At 37.7% G+C, this 27,630-nt stretch overlaps 2 protein-coding genes and 1 non-coding gene across 3 annotated transcripts; 2 read left to right on the top strand and 1 right to left on the bottom strand.

Annotated features, from left to right (window-relative positions):
- Positions 1-300: 300 nt before the first annotated feature.
- Positions 301-407, bottom strand: LOC133813684 (small nucleolar RNA R71). The gene has a single exon (XR_009884689.1). It is a non-coding gene; the product is annotated as a small nucleolar RNA R71 (small nucleolar RNA).
- Positions 408-20,579: 20,172 nt separating this feature from the next.
- On the top strand, positions 20,580-21,571 carry LOC133833856 (uncharacterized). Its single transcript, XM_062263495.1, has one exon. The coding sequence runs from the start codon at positions 20,611-20,613 to the stop codon at positions 21,463-21,465; it is 855 nt and encodes a 284-aa protein (XP_062119479.1). The 5' UTR covers positions 20,580-20,610; the 3' UTR covers positions 21,466-21,571.
- A 4,929-nt stretch (positions 21,572-26,500) lies between these two features.
- Positions 26,501-27,352, top strand: LOC133815242 (uncharacterized). The gene has a single exon (XM_062248100.1). It carries the CDS (start codon positions 26,501-26,503, stop codon positions 27,350-27,352), a length of 852 nt encoding a protein of 283 aa, XP_062104084.1.
- Positions 27,353-27,630: the final 278 nt, after the last annotated feature.

Raw genomic sequence — 27,630 nt, 5'->3', positions numbered from 1 at the left:
GTTACCGCTAACAATTTTGAGATGAAGTTGGCGATTCTCCAAATGGTTCAGGGTACAGTACAGTTTGGTGGTCTACCCTCTGAAGATCCACACACGCACATAACTAATTTCCTGGAGCTGTGTGCCACTTTCAAGTATAATGGAATGAACGACGATGCAATTAGGTTGAGGCTATTCCCATTTTCGTTGTGGGAAAGAGCTAAGAGTTGGTTGAACTCCCTTCAATCCAGTTCTATAAATACTTGGGAGGATTTGGCTCAGAAATTCCTTGCCAAGTTCTTTCCTCCATCAAAAGCTACTAAATTGAGAGGGGAGATTAATAATTTCTATCAGCTGGATGGTGAATCTTTGTATGACTCTTGGGAAAGGCTCAAGGAGTTGCTGAGAAAATGTCCCCATAACGGCATTGAAAAGTGGATGTTGGTCAACAATTTTTACAATGGATTGTGTGGTACTACTCGCACTATAGTTGATGTCACAGCTGGAGGGGCATTTATGAGTAAAAGTACCAACGAGACATATGAGTTGTTGGAAAATATGGCTACAAACAATCATCAATGGTCGGATGAGCGTATGCCTAGTAACAGAAAGGTAGCCGGGGTTCATGAATTAGATGCAATCACTGCATTGACTGCTCAGGTAACTTCCTTAACAAAACAGTTACAACAGAATACAGTGTTTGGTAATGCCATTCACATGCCAATAGGTTGTGGAATTTTTGGGGGTCCACACTCTTTTGATCAATGTCCTTCAGGTGACCCTAATAATAATATTCCTATGGACCAAGCTCAAGTTCAAGCAGTGGGAAATTTTCAGAGGCCTTTCAACAACCCATTCTCCAACACTTACAATCTTAGGTGGAGAAATTACCCAAATTTATCATGGAGAAACAATCAAGGCCAACAGTCACAGTTTCAAGTCCAACACCAGCAGAATATGTCACAACAGCCTATGAATCAAGCTTCATCTTCACAGCAACCCAGGCCACAGATCAACCAAAAAAGCCCACTGAATTGCAAGCAGCTTTTTTGACCCTCACTAAGACTCAGACTCAATTCATGACTGAGACCAGGTCCTCTATTCGAAACCTTGAGACACAAGTGGGTCAGTTGGATAACATGTTAAATAACAGACCGCGGGGGAATTAGCCTAGCAATATAGTGGTGAATCCCAATGAGCAATGTCAGGCAATCACCCTGAGAAGTGGTAAGCAAATTGAACAATTTGTGCATCAATCATCTGTAGATAAGAAAGAAGATCTTGGTGAGACATCTAGTTCCAAGACTAAGAAGGTTACTAAAGACCATTGTATGATAGAGAATGCAACACCAGTAAGTATTGTTGACCCCCTAGTTAAGATCCCATACCCTCAACAGTTTAGGAAAACTTCTCTTGATAAACAGTTTTCCAAATTCTTAGAGGTGTTCAAGAAGTTACACATCAACATTCCCTTTGTTGAGGCCTTAGAGTAAATGCCCAGTTATGTAAAGTTCATGAAAGAAATTCTATCTATGAAGAGGAACATGGAAGACTACGAAACTGTGGCATTAACTGAAGAATATAGTGTTATTCTACAAAGGAAGCTTCCCCAGAAGTTGAGGGATCCTGGAAGTTTCACAATCCCATGTACAATTGGTAACTTTGAGTGTAAACACGCACTATGTGATTTGGGAGCCAGCATCAATCTCATGCCTCTATCAGTATTCAAAATACTTGGTTTGGGTGAGGCAAAGCCAACCACTGTTACACTACAGTTAGAGGATCGATCGGTAGCCTATCCGAGGGGGATTATGGAAGATGTCCTAGTGAGGGTCAATAAATTCATTTTTCCAACATAATTTATTGTGTTGGACATGGAGGAAGATGCAAATGTCCCAATTATTCTTGGGTGACCTTTTCTAGCAACCGGACAAGCTCTCAATGATGTGTAAAAGGGAGAGCTTAAACTCAGAGTTCAGGGGGATGAGTTGGTATTCAATGTCTTCAAAGCAATGACATATCCAATGGCTAGTGACAGTTGCTACAGTGTGGATGTGATAGATAAAGCAGTCTCGGGAAGAAGGGTGAGTAGTGATGCCTAAGAGGCAGTGTTGACAGGTGGTGAGGAAGTTGATGAGGATGTCGAGATGAGAGAATATGTAAAGTGGATTAACTCTTATCAACCGTATAAGAAGAAATTTGAAGAGTTGGTGGAGGGACCTGAAAGACCATTAACATCTATTCAGCAGCCACCGCAATTGGAATTAAAGACTCTTCCAAATCATTTGCGTTATGCGTACTTGGGTGGGAATGAGACTTTATCGTTAATTGTTTTAGCTGACCTCTCAAAAATTGAATTGGAGAAATTGTTGAGGGTTTTACGGGTTCATAAATTGACCATTAGGTGGACATTGGGGGATATTAGAGGAATACGCCCTTCAACAGTAATGCATAGAATCTTATTGGAGGAAGATAGCAAGCCATCTATAGAGGCTCAGAGAAGACTCAATCTCGCTATGAAGGAGGTTGTACTTGGGGAGATCCTTAAATGGTTAGATGCGGGGTGATCTACCCAATTTCTGATAGTGCTTGGGTGAGTCTAGTGCAAGTGGTTCCAAAGAAAGGTGGAATAAAAGTAGTAAATAATGAAAATAACGAGCTAATCCCAACCCGAACAGTGACTGGATGGCGCATTTTCATTGACTATCGCAAGTTAAATAAGGCGACACGAAAAGATCACTTCCCACTTCCCTTTATTGATCAGATGTTGGATAGGTTGGCTGATAATGGGTATTATTGCTTCTTAGATGGTTACTCAGGGTATCATCGAATTTCCATCGCACCAGAGGACTAAGAGAAAATGACATTTACATGTCCCTATGGCACGTTTGCTTTCAGGAGAATGCCATGCAGACTATGTAATGCACCAGCAACATTCCAACGGTGCATGATGGCTATCTTTTCAGATATAGTGGAACAGAGCATTGAGATTTTCATGGATGAATTTTCTATTTTTGGCTCTTCATTTGATATGTGTTTGGGTAACTTAGAGAATGTATTAAATCGATGTGAAAAAGAAAATGTGGTGTTAAATTGGGAAAAATGCCATTTTATGGTAAAAGAGGGCATAGTACTTAGGCAAAAAATTTCTAGTCAAGGCATTGAGGTGGACTGAGCAAAAATCTCTACCATTGAAAATTTACCACCACTCGTGTCAGTTAAGGGAGTTCAAAGTTTTCTAGGACATGTTGGGTTTTATAAACGATTTATTAAGGACTTTTCGAAGATTTCGAAGCCTCTTTCTACTTTGTTGATGAATGGTGTTGCCTTTGATTTCAACGAAGAATGCCTAAATGCTTTTAAGGTACTTAAGGAGAAGCTAATCTCGGCGCCAATAGTTGTTGCTCCAAACTGGGATCGTCCATTTGAACTGATGTGTGATGCAAGTGATTACACAGTAGGAGCAGTTTTGGGTCAACGTATTGATAAGGTATTTCGGTCTATTTAATATGCTAGTAGGATGTTGAAAGAAGCACAATTGAATTATGCCACAACAGAGAAAGAGCTCCTAGCTATTGTTTATGCTTTTTATAAATTAGACCGTACCTTATTGGTAACAAAGTAATAGTGTACACTGACCATTCTTCCATTAAGTATTTGATGGCCAAGAAAGATGCAAAGCCCCGCCTCATTAGATGGGTCTTATTATTGCTAGAGTTTAACATGGAGATCCGAGATAAAAAGGACACATAAAATTTGGTAGTAGGCCATTTTTCAAGACTTGAGGTGGAAGAGAGCCAGAATGACAAGGAAGTACAAATAAATGATTACTTTCCTGATGACCAATTATTTGGGGTAAGTGATGGTTCTATAGTGCCTTGGTACGCTGACTATGTTAATTTCTTGGTAGCAAAGGTTGTGCCTCCTGAGATGTCAAGGCAACAATTGAAGAAATTCTATTATGAGGTGAAGCACTACTATTGGGAGGAATCTATTCATTGTAGGCATTGTGTTGATCAAGTCATTCTTCGTTGCGTTTCTAAGGACGAAATGCACTCAATTCTCACCCATTGTCATACTCTGCAATGTGGTGGCCATTTTGGGGCATCAAGGACAACAACGAAAGTATTGCAAAGTGGGTTCTATTGGCCATGTTTTTTTAAAGATGCTAATTATTTTGTGAAAGCTTGTGATAGTTGCCAACGAACTGGGTATATATCAAGGAGGAATGAGATGCCACTTGATGTGATTCTTGAGGTTGAGCTTTTTGATGTTTGGGGCATTAATTGCATGGGCCCTTTCCCATCATCATTCAACAATAAGTTTATTTTGTTAGCAGTGGACTACGTGTCAAAGTGGGTCGAGGTAGCTGCAACAAAAGAAAATGATGGCAAAACAGTAATGAACTTTCTGCACAAGAACATTGTCATAAGGTTTGGAACTCCCCGAGCTCTTATTAGCGATGAAGGGAGTCATATCTGTAATAAGCAACTTGATGCTTTACTTGCCTGGTATGGAGTACATCATCGCATTGTTTTACCATATCATCCTCAGTCGAATGGACAAGCTAAAATTTTGAATAGGAAGGTGAAAAGTATCCTTGAGAAGACGGTGGATAGCTCCAGGAAGAATTGGTCCAAGAAGTTGGATGATGCACTGTGAGCTTATAGGATGGCATTCAAAGTTCTAATTGGAATGTCGCCTTATAGGTTGGTGTTTGGAAAGGCATGTCATTTACCGATTGAACTTGAGCATCGGGCTTATTGGGCAATGAAAAAGCTGAATTTTGATGAGAAGGTTGTAGGACAGACTAGGCTACTGCAACTAAACAGGCTTGATGAATTTTGAAATGAGGCCTATGATAATGCCAAGATCTATAAGCAGTGCACCAAGGCATGGCATGACAAGAATTTGATCATGAAAGAGTTTCAATCCAGACAACAGGTATAGTTATTCAATTCAAGGTTGAGGCTTTTCCCAAGAAAATTGAAATCTAGATGGTCGAGTCCATGTACTGTGTAAGGGTGTTTCCATATGGCTCCGTTCAAGTGCAAGGAAACAATGGTTCGACGTTCAAAGTGAATGGTCAACGGTTGAAGCCATACTTGGCTGGTATTATCGATCAATGCAAGTCTGTCATCCACTTGAAGCCCATCTGAAGAGGAGTTCAGCGTCCGGCTTAATGATGTTAACGACAGTGCTTTTGGGAGGCATCCCATTCTTTTAATCGTTTTGCTTTAGTTTATGTTTTATTTAGTTTTGAAAAATTTTAAGTGTTGTTCCGGTTTTTATTATTTTGGACAATTTTTGGATTATTTTTGTAAGTTGAACCGTGGAAAGAGTGAAAAAAAAGGGAAATTTGATTCAAGGACTAGCGCCTAGGCGCTACAAAGTGGCACCCCAACAATGCTCAAGTCAGAGAGGTCCAGAAAAAACTTTCCCAACCAGTGCCTAGGCACCAAAAACCAGCGCCCCAACACTGAGAAGAAACTCGAGAGCCCAAAAAAAAAAAAATCAAGTAGCGCCCCAGCGCTACCTCGGACCCAGATTTTAAAAAACCCCCCAAAATTTTGAATTCTACCCCAAATTCATTACTTCTTCTTCTTCTTCACCTCTGATTCTCTCTCTTTCTCTACCTCCATAACCACCCTGTAATGACCCAAATTTACTAATAAGGCTTAAGGGCCTTGATCAGTGTGCTGGGAGGGCATAATCGGAATATATGTGATTTAATGATTAAAAGCATGTTGTATGGCTATTTGAATATTTGAGATGCATGACTATGTGTATTAGTATGCATGTAGGCCCTAATTAGCTTAGAAAGGGCATAACTCTAATTTTGGCCCGTTGAGGGCATAACTGTATATATATGTGATAATTGTTGAGACCACATTATTATGTGGATATATATTTGTGATCTGTGATTCGAGACGATCCTAGTGAGCAGGTTAGCGAAAAAGTCACGGCAGTGATTTATACCCGGCTCGGGGCGAGCCTGGGGGTATAAATGGGAATTTAGAGAATATATAGGGGTTAATTTTGACATTGAGGAATATAATTGGTGATTAATTAGGTATCGGGAAGTAAGCGAAAATATTAGAGACACTCGAGGAATTGGGTGAAATGACCAAAACGCCCCTAGGTGGATTAAAGGATTTAGAATTAAAGAGGAGGGTATTGTGGTCATTTGGCATATAAGGATAGGCATAACTGAGGCTTTATGCTTAGTGGAGTTTGTAGAATGAAATAGAACTCTGAAGGAAAAGAAAAGAAAAGAAAAGAAAGGAAAAGAAGGGAAAGAAGAGCAGGGTATTTTCCAAGGTCGGTTTAGGCATATCTCCATCAATTCTTGAGGTATTTTGGAGCAGAAACCCAGGGGAAACCAGAGTAAGCTTGAGGCAAGAGTTCTTGGTCTGGCTTGAAGAATTGGCAAGGGTTTAACAAGAACAAACCATTTAGTTGAGGTAAGACTTTGAAGTTTCTTTAGTTTATGGTTTTGGTTTTGAACTGAGGTGTCTAAGCTGAGTTTGATGGGAATTCTAGGGAATTCAAGCCGAGGGTTTTAGGATGAGTAAGTCAAGGAGGTGTAGAGGCAAACCTAAGGTCGAATCCCCATTGAAGGTATGAAATTCTAAGCTTTAAATTCTGAGGTTTTGACTGTTGTGCTGAAGTTTCTGAGTTTGAGGTTCAACCATGGTGAATTTTGAGATTAGGGGTGCATGTGATTGGGTTTTGTGTATTTGGGGTGCTTGGGATGAGTGGATTGTATTGATAAGCTTGTTTTTAAGTTTGGTTGAAGGTTGGAAAAGTCTTGGTAAGGGTTGGCTTGGGGAAATCGCAGGAAGGAAAAATGCAGGGGTGCAGGTTCTGTGACTAGCGCTACAGCGCTAGCCTTTGGGCACTGTAGCGCTAGGCTTGGTTGTCTGGGGGATTTTGTTTATGCTTGTAGCGCTGTAGCGCCCTCCAAAGAGCATTGTAGCGCTACCCTGCTTCCAGAAGAGGGTTTTTGAGTTATTTTCAAGGGTTTTTGCCCGGGGGTTCAGGGTTCGATTCCACCACCTCGTTTGGTGGAATTGAGGCTTCCTGAGGGCTCGGGATTGGTCCCGAGGTTAGGTTTTGGCCTTGAAGTTTGGTGATGACTTTTACCTATGGTTGTGACTAGGTGTGCGCTAGGGCTCAAAGGGGATCGTGCTCAAGGATCATGTGAACAAAGCTAGAAAATTTAAAGGTAAGAAAACTGCACCCGGTTATATGTTTATGATGGGACTAAGTGCTCTCGATATCTGTATAATGTCATAGATGGTATTATTCCATGGGACATGTGATAAACAGCCTAAGGGTGCCGTATACAATATTTGCGCACAGGGCGCGGCTTGGCCACTGGTAGCCAAGGTCATCTTTATATTCACTGAGCTCTGTTTAAGCGGGCCGGAGTCAGTGGGATAAACAGAGGATGTGGCCTAAGGGCGCTAACCTTAGTTATCATTTCTAAATTGGTGATTGGTATGAGTTGATGTGTTGAGTATGCTGAATACTTGATTATCATGAACGCTTATATGATTGAGAACATGCCTATGTGATATGAGATATTGGATTGTCTGTTGATTGCTTATGCTCTATTATTGTGTTTTCTTGCTGGGTCTTGGCTCACGGGTGCTACGTGGTGCAGGTAAAGGCAAAGGCAAGTTGGACCAACCCTGAGGTGGAGGGCTGCGGGGCAGAATGTACATAGTCAGCTGTTCGGTCGCCATGGCCGAGGAGTGGATCAGGACAGGGATTGCTTAATTTTCTATTTTTCCTTAGTATGGCTAATACTATAATTAAATTTTTAATCTTTTGTAAATGGTTTTATTTCTATCGATTTTAGGATCCCGTGTAAGCAGAGAACATTTATTTATAAGAGATGCTGCTTTTAAGACCAAAATCTTTTAACCCTAGTTCAACAATAGTTTCAATAACACGTTTTCAACTTAACGACTTGATTAGCGAGTCTAGCACTTTTATAAACACACAGTGTAACGGTCTTGGCTATCCAGGGCGTTGCAACTTGGTATCAGAGCGTCCTAGGTTTATGGGTTCCTGAAGACTGGCTGGACATGTACATTCGCCGCGAAAGACAAGCTCGACTCAGGGTTTGGTAAATTGTGTACACATGATTATGTGCTTAAATGATTTGAATGAGATATGACTGTTGATATTTGTTTGATTAATAGGGAGCATGAGATACTGATAGGGCCTGGCCCTTGACTATTGCTTGATGCTATTGAGGCGTGCTTATCAGCACTGCTATGCATGTGAATGAATATATGGGTGAATATTTGGATAGATTGCTATGAAATTGATTGCTTGTAAATGAATGAAGTTCCAAATAATGGATTATGAAAGGATTATTACCCTGTCATCATAGTCTGATTGCCGAGTCGCTGATTGCAGATTGACTTAGATAATTATGCATCCAAGAAAATCTACGCGACTAGCCGGTAGGTCCGGGACTAGAGATGATGATCAGGGCCAGACCCCTCTGCCAGTCCCTGAGAACTGGCAGCAGTTGATGGCAGATATGCAGGCTCGGCTACAGAGCCAAGATGCACAGATCCGAATTTTGCGACAGCAGGTTCCATCTGGGAGTGTTGCCCCCATTGTGCCACCTGCAGTGGTTCCTGTTGTGCAGCTAGTTGAGGTTGGAAACAAGTGGGAACCGTTGTATGAGCGGTTCAGGAAGCAACAACCCCCAATCATTGAGGGAGGACCAGATCCACTGAAGGCTGAGCAGTGGATGACTATGATTACTACCGTTCTTGATTTTATGAGGCTATAAGGACATGACAGAGTGGCCTGTGCCACATATATGCTGAGAGAGGATGCCCGAATTTGGTGGGTGGTGGCATCACAGACCAGAGATGTTACTACTTTGACTTGGGAAGGATTTAAGGACTTGTTCAATCAAAAGTATTATAATGTTGCCAACAGGGCAGTGAAAGTGAATGAGTTCGTGGGGTTAGTTCAGGGCAGTATGACAGTTACAGAGTATGCCCTAAAGTTTGACAGATTTGCGAAATTCGCACTAGATCTTGTGCCTACTGATGCAGCTAGGCAGGACAGATTCATTAGAGGGCTTAATGCTATGATAGCCCGAGATGTGAGGATTACAACAGTTCCTGGGGGGACAACTTATGCCCAGGCTGTAGAAAAGGCTCTTACCGCTGAGGAAGCGGAGAATAAGATTTGGAGAGAAAGTGCAGTGAGACGGGAGGGCCGCAGGGCGGTGCCTCTATATGCTGGTTTTGGTAGGGGCGAAGGCCCCAGTGATTTGAAGAGGAAGACCCCTGATGCTCCGATCGCTCCTGGCTTCGATAGGAGAGGTCGGGGTACTCAGGGAGGCCGTCAGGGAGGTGGTGATACATGGAGGACTTATCCTGAGTGCACAAGGTGCAGAAGACGCCATCCGGGCGAGTGTCGGGCTAAGGCCTGTTATGTGTGCGGGGTGGTGGGAAACCTCAAGAAAGATTGCCCGACAATGAAGAAGGGAGATGCGGGGAAGGTGGATAGCTTGACTCCAGCTCGAGTATTCACCCTGACACAGGTAGAGGCTGAGGCTAGCCCCTCGGTAGTGACAGGTCAGCTTTCTAGTGCTGGCACTCCTTTTACTGTATTGATTGACTCTTGTGCTACACACTCATTTTTTTATAGTAAGGTGATTGATAGACTGTGTAGACCTAGTGAGTATTGTGTTTCAGGGTTTGGGACTATCTTGGCTACAGGGGAACTGGTAGTATCTAGGAGGTGGGTTAGAGCACTGGCAGTGATGGTTGATGGTAGGGAGTTATCAGTAGACTTAATTGAGTTAGGTATGGAGGACTTTGATATGATTCTAGGTATGGATTGGTTGGTTAAATATGGAGCTACCATTGACTGCAGGAAGAAGATGGTGACTTTTGAGCCAAAGGGCGAGGATCCCTTTGTTTTTGTGGGAGCGGTGCATGGACCCCGCGTACCCAGGATATCGACATTGAGAGCTAGGGATCTGTTACAAGGAGGGTGTATAGGTTTTATGGCTAGTGTGGTGGATACCACCAGGGTTTCACCAGTAGGACCGGAGAAGACCAAACTGGTTTGTGAGTTCCTGGATGTGTTCCCGGAGGATTTGTCAGGGTTGTCGCCACGTAGGGAGATTCAGTTTGTCATTGAGTTGGCACCGGGAACAGAGCTAGTGTCGAGGGCACCATATAGGATGGCACCGGCGGAACTGAAAGAATTGAAGATACAGCTGCAGGAGCTACTGGATTTGGGATTTATCAGGCCTAGCTACTTGCCATGGGGTGCTCCAATATTGTTTGTGAAGAAGAAGGATGGGACTTTGAGAATGTGCATAGACTATCGGGAATTGAACAAGTTGACTATTAAGAATAAGTATCCCCTACCAAGGATTGATGACTTGTTCGATCAGCTACAGGGTAAGACGGTGTTCTCAAAGATTGATCTTCGATCTGGTTATCACCATCTGAGGATCAAGGATGAGGATATACCGAAGACGGCCTTCCGAACGCGGTACGGGCACTATGAGTTTCTGGTCATGTCATTTGGTTTGACCAATGCCCCAGCAGCCTTTATGGATCTAATGAACAGGGTGTTCAAGAACTTTCTGGATCAGTTTGTTATTGTCTTCATCAACGACATCTTGGTGTACTCTAGTTCAGAGGCTGAGCATGAGCTTCATCTTCGACATGTTTTACAGAGGTTGAGGGAGCATCAGTTGTACGCCAAGTTTAAGAAATGTGAATTTTGGTTACCAGAAGTGACATTCCTTGGACATATCGTGGGTGCAGATGGGATTAAGGTGGACCCATCTAAGGTAGAGGCGGTTAGGGATTGGCCGAGGCCAAGGAACGCCTCAGAGGTGCGGATTTTTCTTGGTTTGGCAGGTTACTACAGACGGTTTGTAGAGGGCTTTTCGAAGATAGCAGCACCAATGAAAGAATTAACACGGAAGAATTTGAAGTTTATCTGGTCAGACAAGTGCGAAGACAGTTTTCAAGAGCTGAAGCGACGACTTATTACAGCACCTGTGTTGAGTCTTCCTTCGGGGGAAGGGAAGTTTGTTGTTTACTGCGATGCATCGAGGTTGGGTTTAGGTTGTGTGTTGATGCAGAATGAGAAGGTTATAGCTTATGCATCACGACAGCTGAAGGAGTATGAACAGCGGTATCCTACCCATGATTTGGAGTTAGCAGCGGTGGTATTCGCATTGAAGATTTGGCGACATTATCTGTATGGGGAGAAGTGCGAGGTATACACTAACCATAACAATCTGAAGTATTTCTTTACACAGAAGGACCTGAATATGAGATAGAGGCGTTGGCTTGAGTTGATAAAGGACTATGATTGTGATATTCTTTACCATTCGGGGAAAGCCAATGTAGTGGCGGATGCGTTGAGCCGGAGAGGCCCAGGTCAGTTGTATAGTTCCACCTAGATCTCAAGGGAGTTAGCTGATAAGATGGTCAGAGAGGGGATAGAGTTGGTGGTAGGCCGATTGGCCAATATTACTCTGCAGTCGACCCTGCTAGAGTAGATCAGAGAAGGACAGTTGGCAGACGCTCAGTTACAAGGGATTAGAGAGAATGTCTTAGCGGGGTAGCTAAAGACTATTCTATATCTGAGGTTGGGTTGCTTCAGTATCAGAGACGGATTTGTGTTCCAGCAGATGAGGGAATCAGATGAGAGATATTGGATGAGTCCCATACGACGCCGTACTCACTTCATCCGGGTACCACGAAGATGTACCAAGATTTACGGACGTTATATTGGTGGCCCGGGATGAAAAAGGATGTGGTAGAGTATGTAGCCAGATGCTTAACCTGTCAACAGGTGAAAGCTGAGCATCAGCGACCAGCAGGGTTGCTTCAGCCGTTAGGGATTCCTGAGTGGAAATGGGAGGACATTACTATGGATTTTTTTGGAGGCTTACCCAGAACGGCTGGGCTTCATGACTAGGTGTGGGTGTTAGTGGACAGGTATACCAAATCAACCCATTTTCTTCCTGTGAGATCGACATATATTGTGGATCAGTATGCTGAGTTGTATGTGAGGGAGATTGTACGTCTCCATGGGGTTCCTAAGTCTATAGTGTCGGATCGGGATCCTATCTTCACTTCCAAGTTTTGGAGCGGTTTGCAGAAAGCTTTGGGAACTCAGTTAAAGTTAAGTACAGTCTTTCATCCTCAGATTGACGGACAGTCTGAGAGGACGATTCAGGTATTGGAGGATATGCTCAGAGCGTGTGTGATTGACTCTGAGGGTTCATGGAGTATCTTCCGTTGATTGAATTTTCGTATAACAATAGTTATCAGTCAACAATTGGAGTGGCTCCCTATGAGATGTTGTATGGGAGGAAGTGTAGATCACTAATCCATTGGGATGAGATGGGTGAGAGGAAGTATTAGGGGCCATATATGGTTTAGAGAACAAGTGAAGCTATAGAGAAAATCCGAGCTAGGATGCTCGCCTCTCAGAGAAGACAAAAAAGCTACGCTGATCCTAAGCGTAGAGATGTGGAGTTCCAGGTTGGAGACCACGTGTTCCTTCAAGTTTCACCTCTGCGAGGAGTGAGGAGGTTTGGAAAGAAGGGCAAGTTAAGCCCTAGATTCATTGGACCATTTGAAATCCTGGAAAGGATTGGTCAGGTGGCTTACAGATTAGCCTTGCCACCATCGTTGTCTGGAGTTCATGACGTATTCCATGTTTCTATGCTTCGGAAGTACGTCTCAGATGTGACTCATGTGTTAAAGTATGAAGACTTGGAGTTACAGAAAGATTTGGCTTATGAAGAGCAACCGATTCAGATCTTGGATCGAAAAGATAAAGTATTGCGGAATAAGACGATTCCTCTGGTCAAGGTGTTGTGGAGGAATAGTAGGGTCGAGGAAGCGACTTGGGAGCTTGAGACAGCAATGCGGGATCAGTATCCCGAGTTATGCAGGTAAATTTCGAGGACAAAATTCTCATTAGGAGGGGAAAGTTGTAACGACCCAAATTTACTAATAAGGCTTAAGGGCCTTGATTAGTGTGCCGGGAGGGCATAATCAGAATATATGTGATTTAATGATTAAAAGCATGTTTTATGGCTATTTGAATATTTGAGATGCATGACTATGTGTATTAGTATGCATGTAGGCCCTGATTAGCTTAGAAAGGGCATAACTGTAATTTTGGCCCGTTGAGGGCATAACTGTATATATGTGATAATTGTTGAGGCCACATTATTATGTGGATATATATTTGTGATTTGTGATTCGAGACGATCCTAGTGAGCAGGTTAGCGAAAAAGTCACGACAGGGATTTATAACCGGCTCGGGGCGAGCCTGGGGGTATAAATGGGAATTTAGAGAATATATAGGGGTTGATTTTGACATTGAGGAATATAATTGGTGATTAATTAGGTATCGGGAAGTAAGCGGAAAATATTAGAGACACTCGAGGAATTAGCGGGAATTGGGTGAAATGACCAAAACGCCCCTAGGTGGATTAAAGGATTTAGAATTAAAGGGGAGGGTATTGTGGTCATTTGGCATATAAGGATAGGCATAACTGAGGCTTTATGCTTAGTGGAGTTTGTAGAATGAAATAGAACTCTGTAGGAAAAGAAAAGAAAAGAAAGGAAAAGAAGGGAAAGAAGAGCAGGGTATTTTCCAAGGTCGGTTTAGGCATATCTCCATCAATTCTTGAGGTATTTTGGAGCAGAAACCCAGGGGAAACCAGAGTAAGCTTGAGGCAAGAGTTCTTGGTCTGGCTTGAAGAATTGGCAAGGGTTTAGCAAGAACAAACCATTCAGTTGAGGTAAGACTTTGAAGTTTCTTTAGTTTCTGGTTTTTGTTTTGAACTGAGGTGTCTAAGCTGAGTTTGATGGGAATTCTAGGGAATTCAAGCCCAGGGTTTGAGGAGGAGTAAGTCAAGGAGGTGTAGAGGCAAACATAAGGTCGAATCCCCATTGAAGGCATGAAATTCTAAGCTTTAAATTCTGAGGTTTTGACTGTTGTGCTGAAGTTTCTGAGTTTGAGGTTCAACCATGGTGAATTTTGAGATTAGGGGTGCATGTGATTGGGTTTTGTGTATTTGGGGTGCTTGGGATGAGTGGAGTATGTTGATAAGCTTATTTTTAAGTTTGGTTGAAGGTTGGAAAAGTTTTGGTAAGGGTTGGCTCGGGGAAATCGCAGGAAGGAAAAATGCAGGGGTGCAGGTTCTGTGACTAGCGCTACAGCGCTAGCCTTTGGGCGCTGTAGCGCTAGGCTTGGTTGTCTGGGGGATTTTGATTCTGCTTGTAGCGCTGTAGCTCCCTCCAAAGAGCTCTGTAGCGCTACCCTTCTTCTAAAAGAGGGTTTTTGAGTTATTTGCAAGGGTTTTTGCCCGGGGGTTTGCGGTTCGATTCCACCACCTCGTTTGGTGGAATTGAGGCTTCCCAAGGGCTCGGGATTGGTCCCGAGGTTAGGTTTTGGACTTGAGGTTTGGTGATGACTTTGACCTATGGTTGTGACTAGGTGTGCGCTAGGGCTCAAAGGGGATCGTGCTCACGGATCAAGTGAACAAAGCTAGCAAATTTAAAGGTAAGAAAACTGCACCTGGTTATATGTTTATGATGGGACTAAGTGCTCCCGATATCTGTATAATGTCATAGATGGTATTATTCCATGGGACATGTGATAAACGGCCTAAGGGTGCCGTATACAATATTGGCGCACAGGGCACGGCTTGGCCACTGGTAGCCAAGGACAGCTTTATATTCACTGAACTCGGTTTAAGCAGGCCGAAGTCAGTGGGATAAACAGAGGGTGCAGCCTAAGGGCGCTAACCCTAGTTATCATTTGTAAATTGGTGATTGGTATGAGTTGATATGTTTAGTATGTTGAATACTTGATTATCATGAACGCTTATATGATTGAGAACATGCCTATGTGATATGAGATATTGGATTGTCTGTTGATTGCTTATGCTCTATTATTGTGTTTTCTTGCTGGGTCTTGGCTCACGGGTGCTACGTGGTGCAGGTAAAGGCAAAGGCAAGTTGGACCAACCCTGAGGTGGAGGGCTGCGGGGCAGAATGTACATAGTCAGCTGTTCGGTCGCCATGGCCGAGGAGTGGATCAGGACAGGGATTGCTTAACTGTCTATTTTTCCTTAGTATGGATAATACTGTAATTAAATTTTGAATCTTTTGTAAATGGTTTTATTTCTATCGATTTTGGGATCCCGTGTAAGCAGAGAACGTTTATTTATAAGAGATGCTGCTTTTAAGACCAAAATCTTTTAACCCTAGTTCCACAATAGTTTCAATAGCATGTTTTCAACTTAACGACTTGATTAGCGAGTCTAGCACTTTTATAAACACACAGTGTAATGGTCTTGGCTATCGAGGGCGTTACACACCCACTCTACCTTAAATCTCACTCAAATCCTTCCCTAATCTCCTCTTTATTCCACAAATTCAACATACCCAAGCACTACATCATCTTCTTTTTCTCTAAAATAAAAAATCTATTCTACATTCAAGCCCTACTCTCAAATCCGAAAATTGCTTCTACTCTAATGGGTTTTTGGTTTGTGGACTCATCCTCACAAGTTTTTGATTATGGATCATATCAAGTAAGGTTCCCTCATTTATTTTTCCATTTTAATCTCTATTAATTAATTTTTGGGGTGAATTTGAAAATTTTGGAAGAGAAATTTAGGATTTTTGGGGTATAATTGTGATCATAATTGCTAGTGGATTATATTATGCATTATTATTGTTTTGGGAAAGGAAGCAAAATAAGGGGAGGTGCTGCCAAAATTTTGGTAGAATTGTTGTGAACATTTTTGTGGGTTGGTGGTGTGTTGGATGGTTGTTGTTTGACTGTAAGGGTTGTGATTTGTGTACAATGAGGCCAAAAACAAGGAATACTGTGACATCATCATCTAGGCGTCGAAGGGACCCCTCGCCTCCACCGGATTATGACAATGGTCGTTTTGTTTGTAAAGATGCGGCAGAAAGATATGAAAAATTGTGTCGTAAGATAGTGATTCATGAGAGAGGTATGGAGTTTCAACGTGAGCCAATGAGGATCCGATTTATGAGCCTATACAGGCTAACATAGCGCGTAGAGGATGGGCTACTTTTGTGAAGGGGAATTTGACTGATTTTAACAAGTGCCCGGTCTATGAGTTTTATGCCAATTATCCACAAGATCTGAAAAATGAAGTCATTGTTAGAGGAGTTATGGTAAAAGTCAATCGTCGTTTGGTTAATGCTATTTTTAGGACTACTCCTTTACAAGATGCTGACTATAAGTATTATAATTTCCTGGCTAATGAGATTGATTATGAAGAAGTGGCTACTACAGTGTGTTTCCCGGGGGCTCAATGGACTATGAAGAATGGAGTGCCTCAAACTATGTCATTGTGTCAAATGAATTGGGAGGCTCGTGCTTGGACATATTTTGTTTGTTGTCGTCTCCTTCCAGTGAGTCATTTTTCCACCATTCCTGTGTAGCGTGCTCTTATGGTTTATGCGATAATGAAAGGGTTTTCTTTGGATCTTAGGCGTGCTATTCCTACTAGTATAAAGCATATATCTTGTGGCACTACAACGGGAGGTCTTGGGCATGGCTCTTTTATTACTGATTTATGTCGAGCTCATAATGTGCCTGAGTATCCACTGATATTCCAAAGGGGCTTACAACTCCCATTACTCGTGCTATTGTAGCGGAATATCCTCTTCCCACTGTTGCACCAGCCCCATGACCTCGATTAGCAAGGCAATGTCGAATAGATGCCCTAGCACAAGACGAGCATATGGAACCTCCACCAAATGATCCTATGCATGTTGACCCTCTATTGGTTGTTATCGGGGATCCCATAGACTATGGGACGCAAGGAACTTATAATCGGTTGGATTACATTATGCAACAAAATCAATATCTTATCCAATCTCACCAGAATATGCACATGTATATGGATCAGCGACATGCTCATGAGCTTTCCTATGTGGATAGTTTGAATGTCCTGGTTCGGTGTTGGTCAATGAATGAGGCAGACAACCATTATTTTTCTTATCCTCCACTGTACCCTCCATCTCTGACTCCTCCATCGCCTCCTCCCTTTTGAAGCTTGTGTCGTCCTCCTGGTAAGTTTCTTCTCTTTTACTATATCTGTACATTGGGGAAAATGTATTAAATAAGTTTGGGGGAAGAGATTTGTTGAGTATATATTGAGTAGGTTCTCTGTAATAGTTTTGGTTTAATTTTGTGAAATATTATGTTGTTTTTATTTAGGTTGTGTTGTGTCTAGGGTTTTTAGAGTGTTTGCTCAGTCAAGTTGATAATGATTAGCTGATGATAATGAATGAATGAATTTCTCATATAGTTTGATGAAATGAAAGCCATAAAAATTGAACCAAATATGTGTGCTTGGTTGAATATTTCTTTGAGTTGCTTGGGTCCATTTAAATATGTGAGAGCTTGATCATGATTTTTAGATAAATATTGTGCATTTGATGATATTTATGCTTGCTAAATTTTGGTTATTATGCTTAGAACTTGCTTGCTTGCTACTTGATGAAATCCAAGATAATGCATGTTTAGGAAGGTGATTTATGCAATTTTTGGAACGATTGACCCTTTCAAGCCAACCTTGATTAATTTAATACCTAGTTTCCTTCGTTTTGAGCTTGATGTTAAATTTTTTGTTGTAAGACCTATTTTAAGCCTACTTGAAATACTTTATTATGTTTATTTCCCTTGAATAATTACCATGAGCATATAATTGAATGATGATTGGGGATTGGTTTTGTAATAGTGTGTATTTTGGATTGGGTGTTATCAATTGAAACCAAATTGAAGAAAAATAGATTGAGAAATATTCAAAAAGAATAAAATATATATTGAAAGTAGATTACACTCCTTTTGAACATGCAGTGAAAGACAAGTTTGGGGTAGTGTAATTTTGAAAGAAAAAAGTGTAAGTGTGAATTTTCTCAATCTCTAAAAAAAACATTAGGATTGTCATTGGGTTGTAATGTGGATATCAAGTTTGGTTCGTATGGTTTGTATGCTTATGGTAATTTTGAGCTTAAATGACATTTCATCTATCCATGCCTAAGCCTATCGTTATAATCTATAAAAGTCCTACTGATTCTTGAGCATGTGTTGTCTATATTAGTAGAGAGTAGAAAGTGATGCAAGCATATGAGATAATAAGATTTGATGGTTTGTGGTGAGTAATTTGGTAAGCTTAAATGGATTCAAATGCATGTTATTTATTTATCATGATTAGGAGAGCATATATTTGTTTTGACTTGAGTGAGTTGAAGAAATATTTTGATCGAAATTCTAGATTATCATTATGGTTGTATTTTTTTTCTAAAAACTATATGAGCAAGACAGACATAATTTGGAGGCTTAATTTGTTGTTGTCAACTTGATTTGTTTTTGGTTGGTTGTTTTATATTTTTAGGATTGTTTGGAGTTTTTTTACTTGAGGGCGAGTAAATTTTGAGTTTGGGGGAATTTGTTAGGTTCATTTTAGAGATTGTTTTATGTTATGTTTTTAGTTATTTAGGATTGTTTAGTGCAGATTTATGCTTGTTTTCTTCTTGTTTCAGGTTTTAATGGTCAAGTACATAATATAGAGTGAAATGAGAAGAAACTTGTTAAATATGATGAATAAGATGGATTTCGTGTAGATTGTGGAGTTTCAAGACATTATGTGTGGAAAATACTACATTGAAGATGCTCAACACACGTCGTTTATGCTCTATAACGTAAGTCTGAGACTTCAAGACGCATTTTGATCATGCTTTCATCAATTTTTGGAAACACTTCTAGAAATAGAAGTTGTAGATATTTTTCTTAGCTTTCCATATCTTTTTGAATCATTCAATTCAGAGTTATATCTAAGGAGTTATGATCAAAATACGATGAGTTGATGCTGCAGGCTGTTCGAAACGAGTTTCCGTTCTATTATGTACAAACAGCGCCCCCAGCGCTAATATATAGCACCCCAGTGCTATCGAGTAACAGAGAGCATAAATTAATGCAGGTTGTAGCGCCTCGGCGCTACATTTCAGCGCCCCAACGCTATCAGCTTTCCAGATGCATATTTTGTGATTTATTTATTGCGCCTTAGCGCTATCTCGTGGCGCCCCAGCGCTAGAGTCCGTACGGAAGTATAATTTAAGGGAATTTTTAGGGGAAATCTTGTCTTTTCATACAAAATTAATTAGGAATTATAAAATCTTCCTTAATGACGTTTTTAGAGGAGGGAAGGAGATCAAATTAAGCAAGAAGGAGGCTAGAGAAGAAACAAAAACCTAGAGTTCTTTTTCTTTATCTTTTGATTTAGAGTATGTTAAATTCTATATTTATGTTTTATTTAGTCATGTTTATGAACTAAATTTCTGTTTAGATTTTCTAATTGACTCTCTTGAAACTCTATTATGATTATATGCATTTATCTATTTCTTCTTCATCTGAAATCTATTCCGTTTGTGTTTATTGTGTATGTGATTGACTGTGCACCTTTTACATACGATTTATGAATTTGAATCAAAATCTGAAAAGTGAGATTTAAATATGCTAAAATTGAATAGACATAGATTTCAATTTAGAATGAGAGTATCAAATAATTGGTTTATGTGATTTATGGTTGTATTCATTGCTTCCTATTGTTTGAATTGACCATAGAAATATAGAGAATTTACATTAGGTCGAGTTTTCTATTTCTTAACCCGAATAGATAACACTTTGGCTTGCCTATCATTTCAGTGATAATTGCATTATAGAATAATAGAGTGGATAATAGGGAAGATTAGGATTCCTAATTGTTTCATAGTGAATTTAATCCCTCTGTTCTTGTTATTATTTGATTTCTGCAATTTTTAATTATTTCTGTTTTCTTGTTTTCAAATTTCACAAATCCAGTTTCATTAGCCAAATAGAAACTAGAAATTAATTATTTGGTATTTAATAAATCAGTCTTTGTGGGACAATACATGTTTTTATCGAGATTTATTACAAATTGCGATTACGTATACTTGCGTAGCCATAAAATCCACAACAATTGTATTTATTCTTAGTCATACACAATACTTTCAATTCTTTTATTTACTCTATTTCTCTAATATTTGTCTCTACATGATTGTTTAAGGGCATCAACGGTACATGCCGTTGTATTGTACGAATGAAAATATATCTATGCTTATTGTCTCGTGTGGTAACAGGTGGTGATCCGAACGGAGGGGTCATTTGCCTTTTGGTTGCTTTAGACGAAAGGTACTGTCAATTCACTCCTGCATTGCAAAATGAAATGGTTATTTTTTATTCTGAAACATGAAGATGGTATTTTAATTATATAAGATTCGGACTTGGTGGAGAAGGATGGGGGGGGACACAGCACAAACATTATCACCATATATGTCTACATCACAGATCACAATCGTGTTAGGCTCAGTGTATTGAAAACGAGGAGATTCCACTTGTCTCGCCTTCCCATACATATGTATACGAGTATATATAGAGATTGTATATGGCAAAGGAAAGCAATCAAGTTCAAACATATTCAATAGCTACCTCTTATCTCCTCTCCTTTGCTAGAAAAGAAAAATGGCAGCATACCACGTTCGCTCCAATAGCTTTCCCTCAAAGCAACACCCTCTCATCCCTGAATTTGATGACTTGCTGTGCAGATTGAGGTCTTTTGAAGCCACTTCTTCCTCATCCACATCTGTCTCCTCCAAGCTAAATGGACTTCAAGATCTCCATGATTGCGTTGATAAGTTGCTTTCGTTACCTCTCAATCAACAAGCACTGTCCAAAGAGCAGAATGAGAAAGAGGTTGATGTTGTTTTGGATGGATCTCTTAGACTCTTGGATCTTTGCAACACAGCCAAGGATGCCTTGTTGCAAATAAAGGAATCTACTCAAGAACTTCAATCAGTTATGCGAAGAAAACATGGTGGTGAAATCAGTCTCTCAAGCGAGGTTAAATTTTTTTTGAGGTCTAGAAAGATGATGAAGAAAGCACTTTCCAAGACAATGGAAAACAAATCCAAAATCAGTTCGTCCCTTAGGAAGGAAGAAGAGACTGCTGAAATCGTTAGCATGTTGAGAGAGGTTGAGTCGATCACTTTCAGCGTTTTTGAATCATTGAGTTCCTTCGTCTCCGAAACAAAATCATCAAAACCAAACAGCTGGTCATTAGTTTCAAAGATGATGAATTCCAGAAGAGTAGCTTGCGAGGGAGTCAACGAATCTAACGAATTCGCAAGTGCAGATGCTGCCTTGGCCAGCCTCATCAGCAAGAAGATAAAGAAAACAGATAACAAGCTTGTAGAGAATGCACAAAATGAGCTCCAATCAGTGGAGTCTTGCATTCAAGATTTTGAAGGAGGGGTTGAGAGCCTTTACAGGGGTTTGATCAAAACCAGAGTTTCTCTGCTCAACATCCTCAAACACTAGCTCAGTATAAACACAATAGTAATTAGGTAGAAATTTAGGCATACAAAATTCATATAGCAATGGAAAAGCCTGGGAACCAGCTTTTCATTCTAGTACATATATAAATGAGATATACATTTGAACAACTTTTCAGATACAAATTATATATTCTCTCATATGTTCTGTTTACCAACGGTTAAATTCCACATGAATATGACTCAATAGTACAAATATTACAATCGTTTTCTAAACTTTTACGAACTTCTTTTCCCCAAATATGGATTACTCTTGCAAGAACCTGAAGAATAAATTATCTCAACATCTTGACTATGATCACATTCAGATTATGGTTGATAGAAACTTTTTATCATTATGAAGACAATGCATATAAATGGACGAATGAGCATAAATTCATGTTAATTTGATTAAGGATACTGCTTACATGTCGATTTCCATGCATATACTAAGGCATTCTTTATCAGGCGGATGCCTTTATGCAATTAAATCCAATATAAACTAAATATGGGATGAATTTTTATCTAAGCATTCGTAATTTTGTAGTTTATGACGACAATTATTATTATTATTATTATTATTGATAGAGTACGATGACAATAATTACTGTAAAATTTGGATTCTCCAAACTTAAATATATATTGCTTTGTGTGCTCTTTAGATTAGAGTGGTTGAATGTGTGTTTAAGAAAGGGGGAAGATATTATCAAGAGACAAATAAGCTTTTAAGAACATATTACAAAATATTTTCTTTTAGATGAATTTTGGTCCTTAAAAAAAGACTCAAAAATCTCATTTTTAGATTCCAATTTTCAAAATTTCCTAGATTTGATGCGGAATTCATTTTTTTCTGTTTATTTATTGTGTCAATTTGGAGACTTAGTTTATACATAACAATAACAAACAGAAAAAGAAATCCAATTTTGATTTGCAGGAAACTTAGTTTTATTTAATTTTGAAGACAAATGCCACTTCAACATTTTTTTTTCTGTTTAAATGTGTTTTTCTCACATATATCTCTTCTATATAATAAGTGTGCAGATAAAATAAATTTTTGGTTTTAACAGTTTTTTATTTTTTTTCAATTAAGTTTAACAGAATATTATTATATTTAACAATAGATTGTAAACCTGACTTAAATTTAAATAAAATTAAATAAATAATTAATTAATTAAAAAATGATATTTTAAAAATATTTTATGATAATTTAAATAATTAAATTATATTTATTTAAAAATAATAAATGCATACATAATTTTTTTATCTTATAAATTTGTATCATAATTTATTTTTTATCAAATGATTGAAACTATTTTTCTTCACCAAATTCACCAAATGACATTGTGAGATACATTAGAAACTAAAAATAGTTGATGCATGTATACTACTGTCTACACTATGACTTTTTCTATTCTTATTTTATTTCTATTATTAATTTCTTTTTAAATATTATTATATTTTATATATATGTCATATAGTCGTACAAACATATATATATATATATATTAACGTTGTGTTTAGATGATATATATGTAGAGATTATTGATATAAATATTTATATATATTATATAATTATAATTCATTTTATTATATATATATATTAAAAAAACAATGAACCCGTTTTTATTAAACTTATAGACAGTGTTTACAACTTTAAAACTAAGAAAACGTGCATTGCACGTTGCTTGTATCTAGTATATATATATATATATATATATACTAGGTAAAAGCAACATGCATTTGTAAATATTGTCAATAATTTTAATAAAAATTGGTTTCCTGTTTTTTTTTTTAAATATATATAATAGAATAAATTATAGTTCTATAGTATATATAAATATTTATATCAATAATCTACATATATGACACCTAAACACAACATTGACAGAAATATATATTTACATGGCTACATGACATATATATAAAATACAATAATATTTAAAAAGAAATTAATAATAGAAATAAAATAATAATAGAAAATGTCATAGTGTAGACAGTAATATACATGCATAAACTATTTTTAGTTTCTAATATATCTCACAATGTCATTTGGTGAATTTGATGAAGAAAAAGAGATTCAATTACTTGAGAAAAAACAAAATATCACACAAATTTATAAGATAAAAAAATGATATATATACATTTATTATTTTTTAAATAAATATGATTTAATTATTTAAATTATCATAAAATATCTTAAAAAATATTCTATTTTAATTAATTAATTAATTAATTTTTTGTTTAAGTTTATGTTTCTTCTAGTATTTTAATGTGGCAGTGACAACAAAAGATTATATATTTTATGTTTAATATAATATTAAGTTTAAATTTAATTAAATTTTATTTAAGTTATTAAATATATGGTTTTGTTATTTTTAAATAATTATGATTGTAAAATATCTATTAAAAATATCTTTTTTTAATTTTTTTAATTATTTAATTTTATTTAAGTTTTAGTCATGTTTACAATCTACCGTTAAATATAAGAATATTCTCTTAAATATAAGAATATTTCGTTAAAGTTAACAGAAAAAAATAAAAAACCGTTAAAACCTTTTTATATAGAAGAGATATACTAGGTAGAAGCATTCACGTTTGTTTAGTTTTAAAGTTGTAAATATTGTCTATAATTTTAATAAAAACTCGTTCACTGTTTTTTAACTATATATATAAAATAGAATGAATTATAATTCTATAGTATATATAAATATTTATATCAATAATTTCTACATATATGATATCTAAACACAGCGTTGACATAAATATATATATTTACACGACTACACGAAATATATATAAAATACAATAATATTTAAAAAGAAATTAATAATAAAAATAAAGAATAGAAAAAGTCATAGTGTAGACAGTATTATACATGTATCAACTATTTTTAGTTCTCACAATGTCCTTTAGTGAATTTGATGAAGAAAAAGAGCTTCATTCACTTGATAAAAAACAAACTATCACACAAATTTATAAAATAAAAAAATGATATATATTTATATTATTATTATTTAATTATTTAAATTATCACAAAATATTTTTTTAAAAAATTCTATTTTGAATAATTTCTTTATTTTTTTTAAGTTTATATTAGTTCTAGTTTTTGAATTTGAATGTAATAACAAAATATTATATATTATATATTTTATATAATATTAAGTTCAAGTTTACTTAAATTTTATTTAAATTATGAAATATATAGTTTTATTATTTTTAAATAATTATCATAGTAAAATATCTCAAAAATATCATATTTTAATTTATTTAATTATTTATTTAAGTTTAATTAATGTTTATAATTTACCGTCAAATATAAAAATATTCTGTCAAAGTTAACAAATAAAAATAAAATACCTTTAAAACAAAAAAATTTGTTATCAACACATTTTTTATATAGAATATATATAGGAGAATTCTCCTACACAGGAGCTTCACTTTAAGCCCTACCGGTGGGGCTCTTAGTGTTCTCAATCTGTGAACAGTTTTCGGCGCGACTTTTTTTATGAACGTGTATATTGTAGCTATTTAGAGCATCCTGTCAAATTTCAGAAAATTCTGAATAGTTTACAGTACCGAAAACTAAGTTCAAGCATGTTGTTGCACACGTGACTAATTTTTTTTATGCGCGTGGAAAACAACATATTTTAACCTAGTTTTCAGTATTGTAAACGATTCGTAATTTTCTGAAAATTTGCAGATGCTCTAAATAGCTACAATATACATAGTTATAAAAAAAAATTACTCTAAAAAATATTAACGGGTTGAGAAACACTGAGAGCTCCACCTGTAGGACTAGGGCTGACAATTTTCGATACGACACGATGACACGACTCGAAAACGACACGAAATAAATGGGTTTGGGTGACACGTTTAATTTTTGTGTCATAATCGTATCGACACGTTTAACACCTTTATTAAACGTGTCATTTTCGGGTCAACCCGCTTAACCCGAAAATGACACGCTTAAGACACGTTTAAGATTATATAAACATTTTAATTTATTTATATTATGTTAATCGTGTCAATTTCGTGTCGTGTCATTACACGTTTAATTGTGTATTAATCGTGTCAGTTTTAGATTTGTGTCAAATGACAAATTTATTAAACGTGTTATCGTGTCGACACGTGTAACCCGCTAAGATAATCGTGTCGTGTACGGGTTTGGATTTCTGACACGAATAATAATCGTGTCGTGTACGGGTTTACTCTAATCGTGTCGACACGATTATGATACGATAACACGAATTGCCACCCGTAGGACGTAGAAAATTTTTCTTTATATATTAAAATAAATTGTCAGAGCAAAGCCAGCTGGAAGCTCAGATCACACGCATCTAAGCAATAAGAAAAGAAAGTATCTCTTTGCTCTTTCTGTATTGGGGACAGTGCAATTTATAAATCTTCTTTTTCTTCTCTTATTAAGAAACAGTGTTTATAGGCCTAGGGGTATTGATTGAAGGTCTGGTATTTCTTTTACGTAACAATCATGTTTGAGATGTGTATAATTATTATAATAATAACGATACTATTAGTTAATTTAATGGTTCCCTAGCTATTAATATTGCTTCACATAATTTATTCTCTATGTACATGAGCAGGGCTCCAACAATAGCTATATTTATATTAAAATTTCAATATCATACAGTGGCACACATAATATATGAGACAAACATTAATTAATGGCACTTTGATTTGAACTACTGAAAAATGTGTCATACCCACTGGTACATGTTGCATGTAAAATATCAAGTAAGTATTTATGAAAACAGATGCTCTAAGATTTATAAGCTAATATAATTAAGAAATGAGTTGGAGAAATGGGTGGGCAGGGAGCATTGCATAAACATCGCTACACTGTACACACCCAAATTAATCTGAATCTCAAGTGTTGTTACGCTTTAATCCATATTTTAATAAGAAGATGCTTCATGTCTTCCTCACCTAATGATATTTATATAAATACAGATAGAGTAGATGGCAGAGAACTTATCTCATTCAAAACTTTTAGGCCAAATTCTCTTTCCTGAGTAAAAAATAATATGGCTGCCTTAAAATCAAACTTACATATTCGCTCAAACAGCTTGCCTTCCAAATCACATCCACTTATTGAAGAGTGCAATGACCATTTGATCGGATTAGGCGCTTCTCTAGCAACTTCAACATCATCATCATCATCTTCCATTGCCCACCAACTCAATGGTCTTGTGGATTTGCACCTTTGTGTTGAGAAGTTGCTTCAGTTACCCCTCACTCAACATGCCATTTCCCAAGGCCGCCAAGAGAAATGGGTTGATGAATTAGTGGACGGATCTCTTAGGCTCTTGGACATGTGCAGTGCAGCCAAGGATGCTATTTTGCACACAAAGGAATGCGCACGAGATATTCAATCAACCATGCGAAGAAAAGTTAGTCTTGAGAGTGAGATTAGAAAATACTCTGCCTCAAGGAAAGTAGTAAAAAAGGCAATCCAAAAAGCCTTGAAAAGTGTGAAAGGTGTTGAATCAAAAAACTCAGCATCTCCTTCCACCAAAGATAGTGACATCGCAACTTTGGTTAGTGTTTTGAGAAAGGTGGAAGCTGTCACTCTTTCCGCATTTGAGTCATTGTTGTCCTTTATTTCTGGACCAAAGACACATTCTAAGCTTGGTGGCTGGTCTCTAGTTTCAAAGCTCGTGCAAAGCAAAAGATTTGGCTGCCATGAAGATGTTGCAAATGAATTCGCAAAGGTGGACGATGTCCTTTTGAGTCAGGAGACAAACAAAGCTAACCAAGCTATGCTAGAGCTGAAAAATCTCGAGATGTGCGTTCAAGACTATGAAGAAAAGCTAGAATCTTTGTTCAGGCGTTTAATCAAAACAAGAGTTTCCCTTCTCAACATCCACAACAACTAGTTTATAGAAGATCATATATGCTTTCTAGCATCGGCATCAAATATTTTGATAGCCTAGATGGAAATTGCTCATGTACACTTATTAAAGATAGGATATACATGTATATTCATAGTAAATTTAAAAGACTCCTCGACCAAATTCGTGCTTCATATTTCTCTCTTCACCGTACTTTATTTTAGCAGTCATGCACTTATTTGAGTGAAAGAGTTATTCTACGGTAAAAAGAAAATGAACAGTTAAAAACAAAGACAATAGTGAAATGCTTAATCATCAAATTA

The sequence above is a fragment of the Humulus lupulus genome, chromosome 1, assembly GCF_963169125.1.
Source record: "Humulus lupulus chromosome 1, drHumLupu1.1, whole genome shotgun sequence".
Taxonomy (NCBI): domain Eukaryota; kingdom Viridiplantae; phylum Streptophyta; class Magnoliopsida; order Rosales; family Cannabaceae; genus Humulus; species Humulus lupulus.
This window is presented reverse-complemented; position numbering and strand designations above follow the sequence as displayed.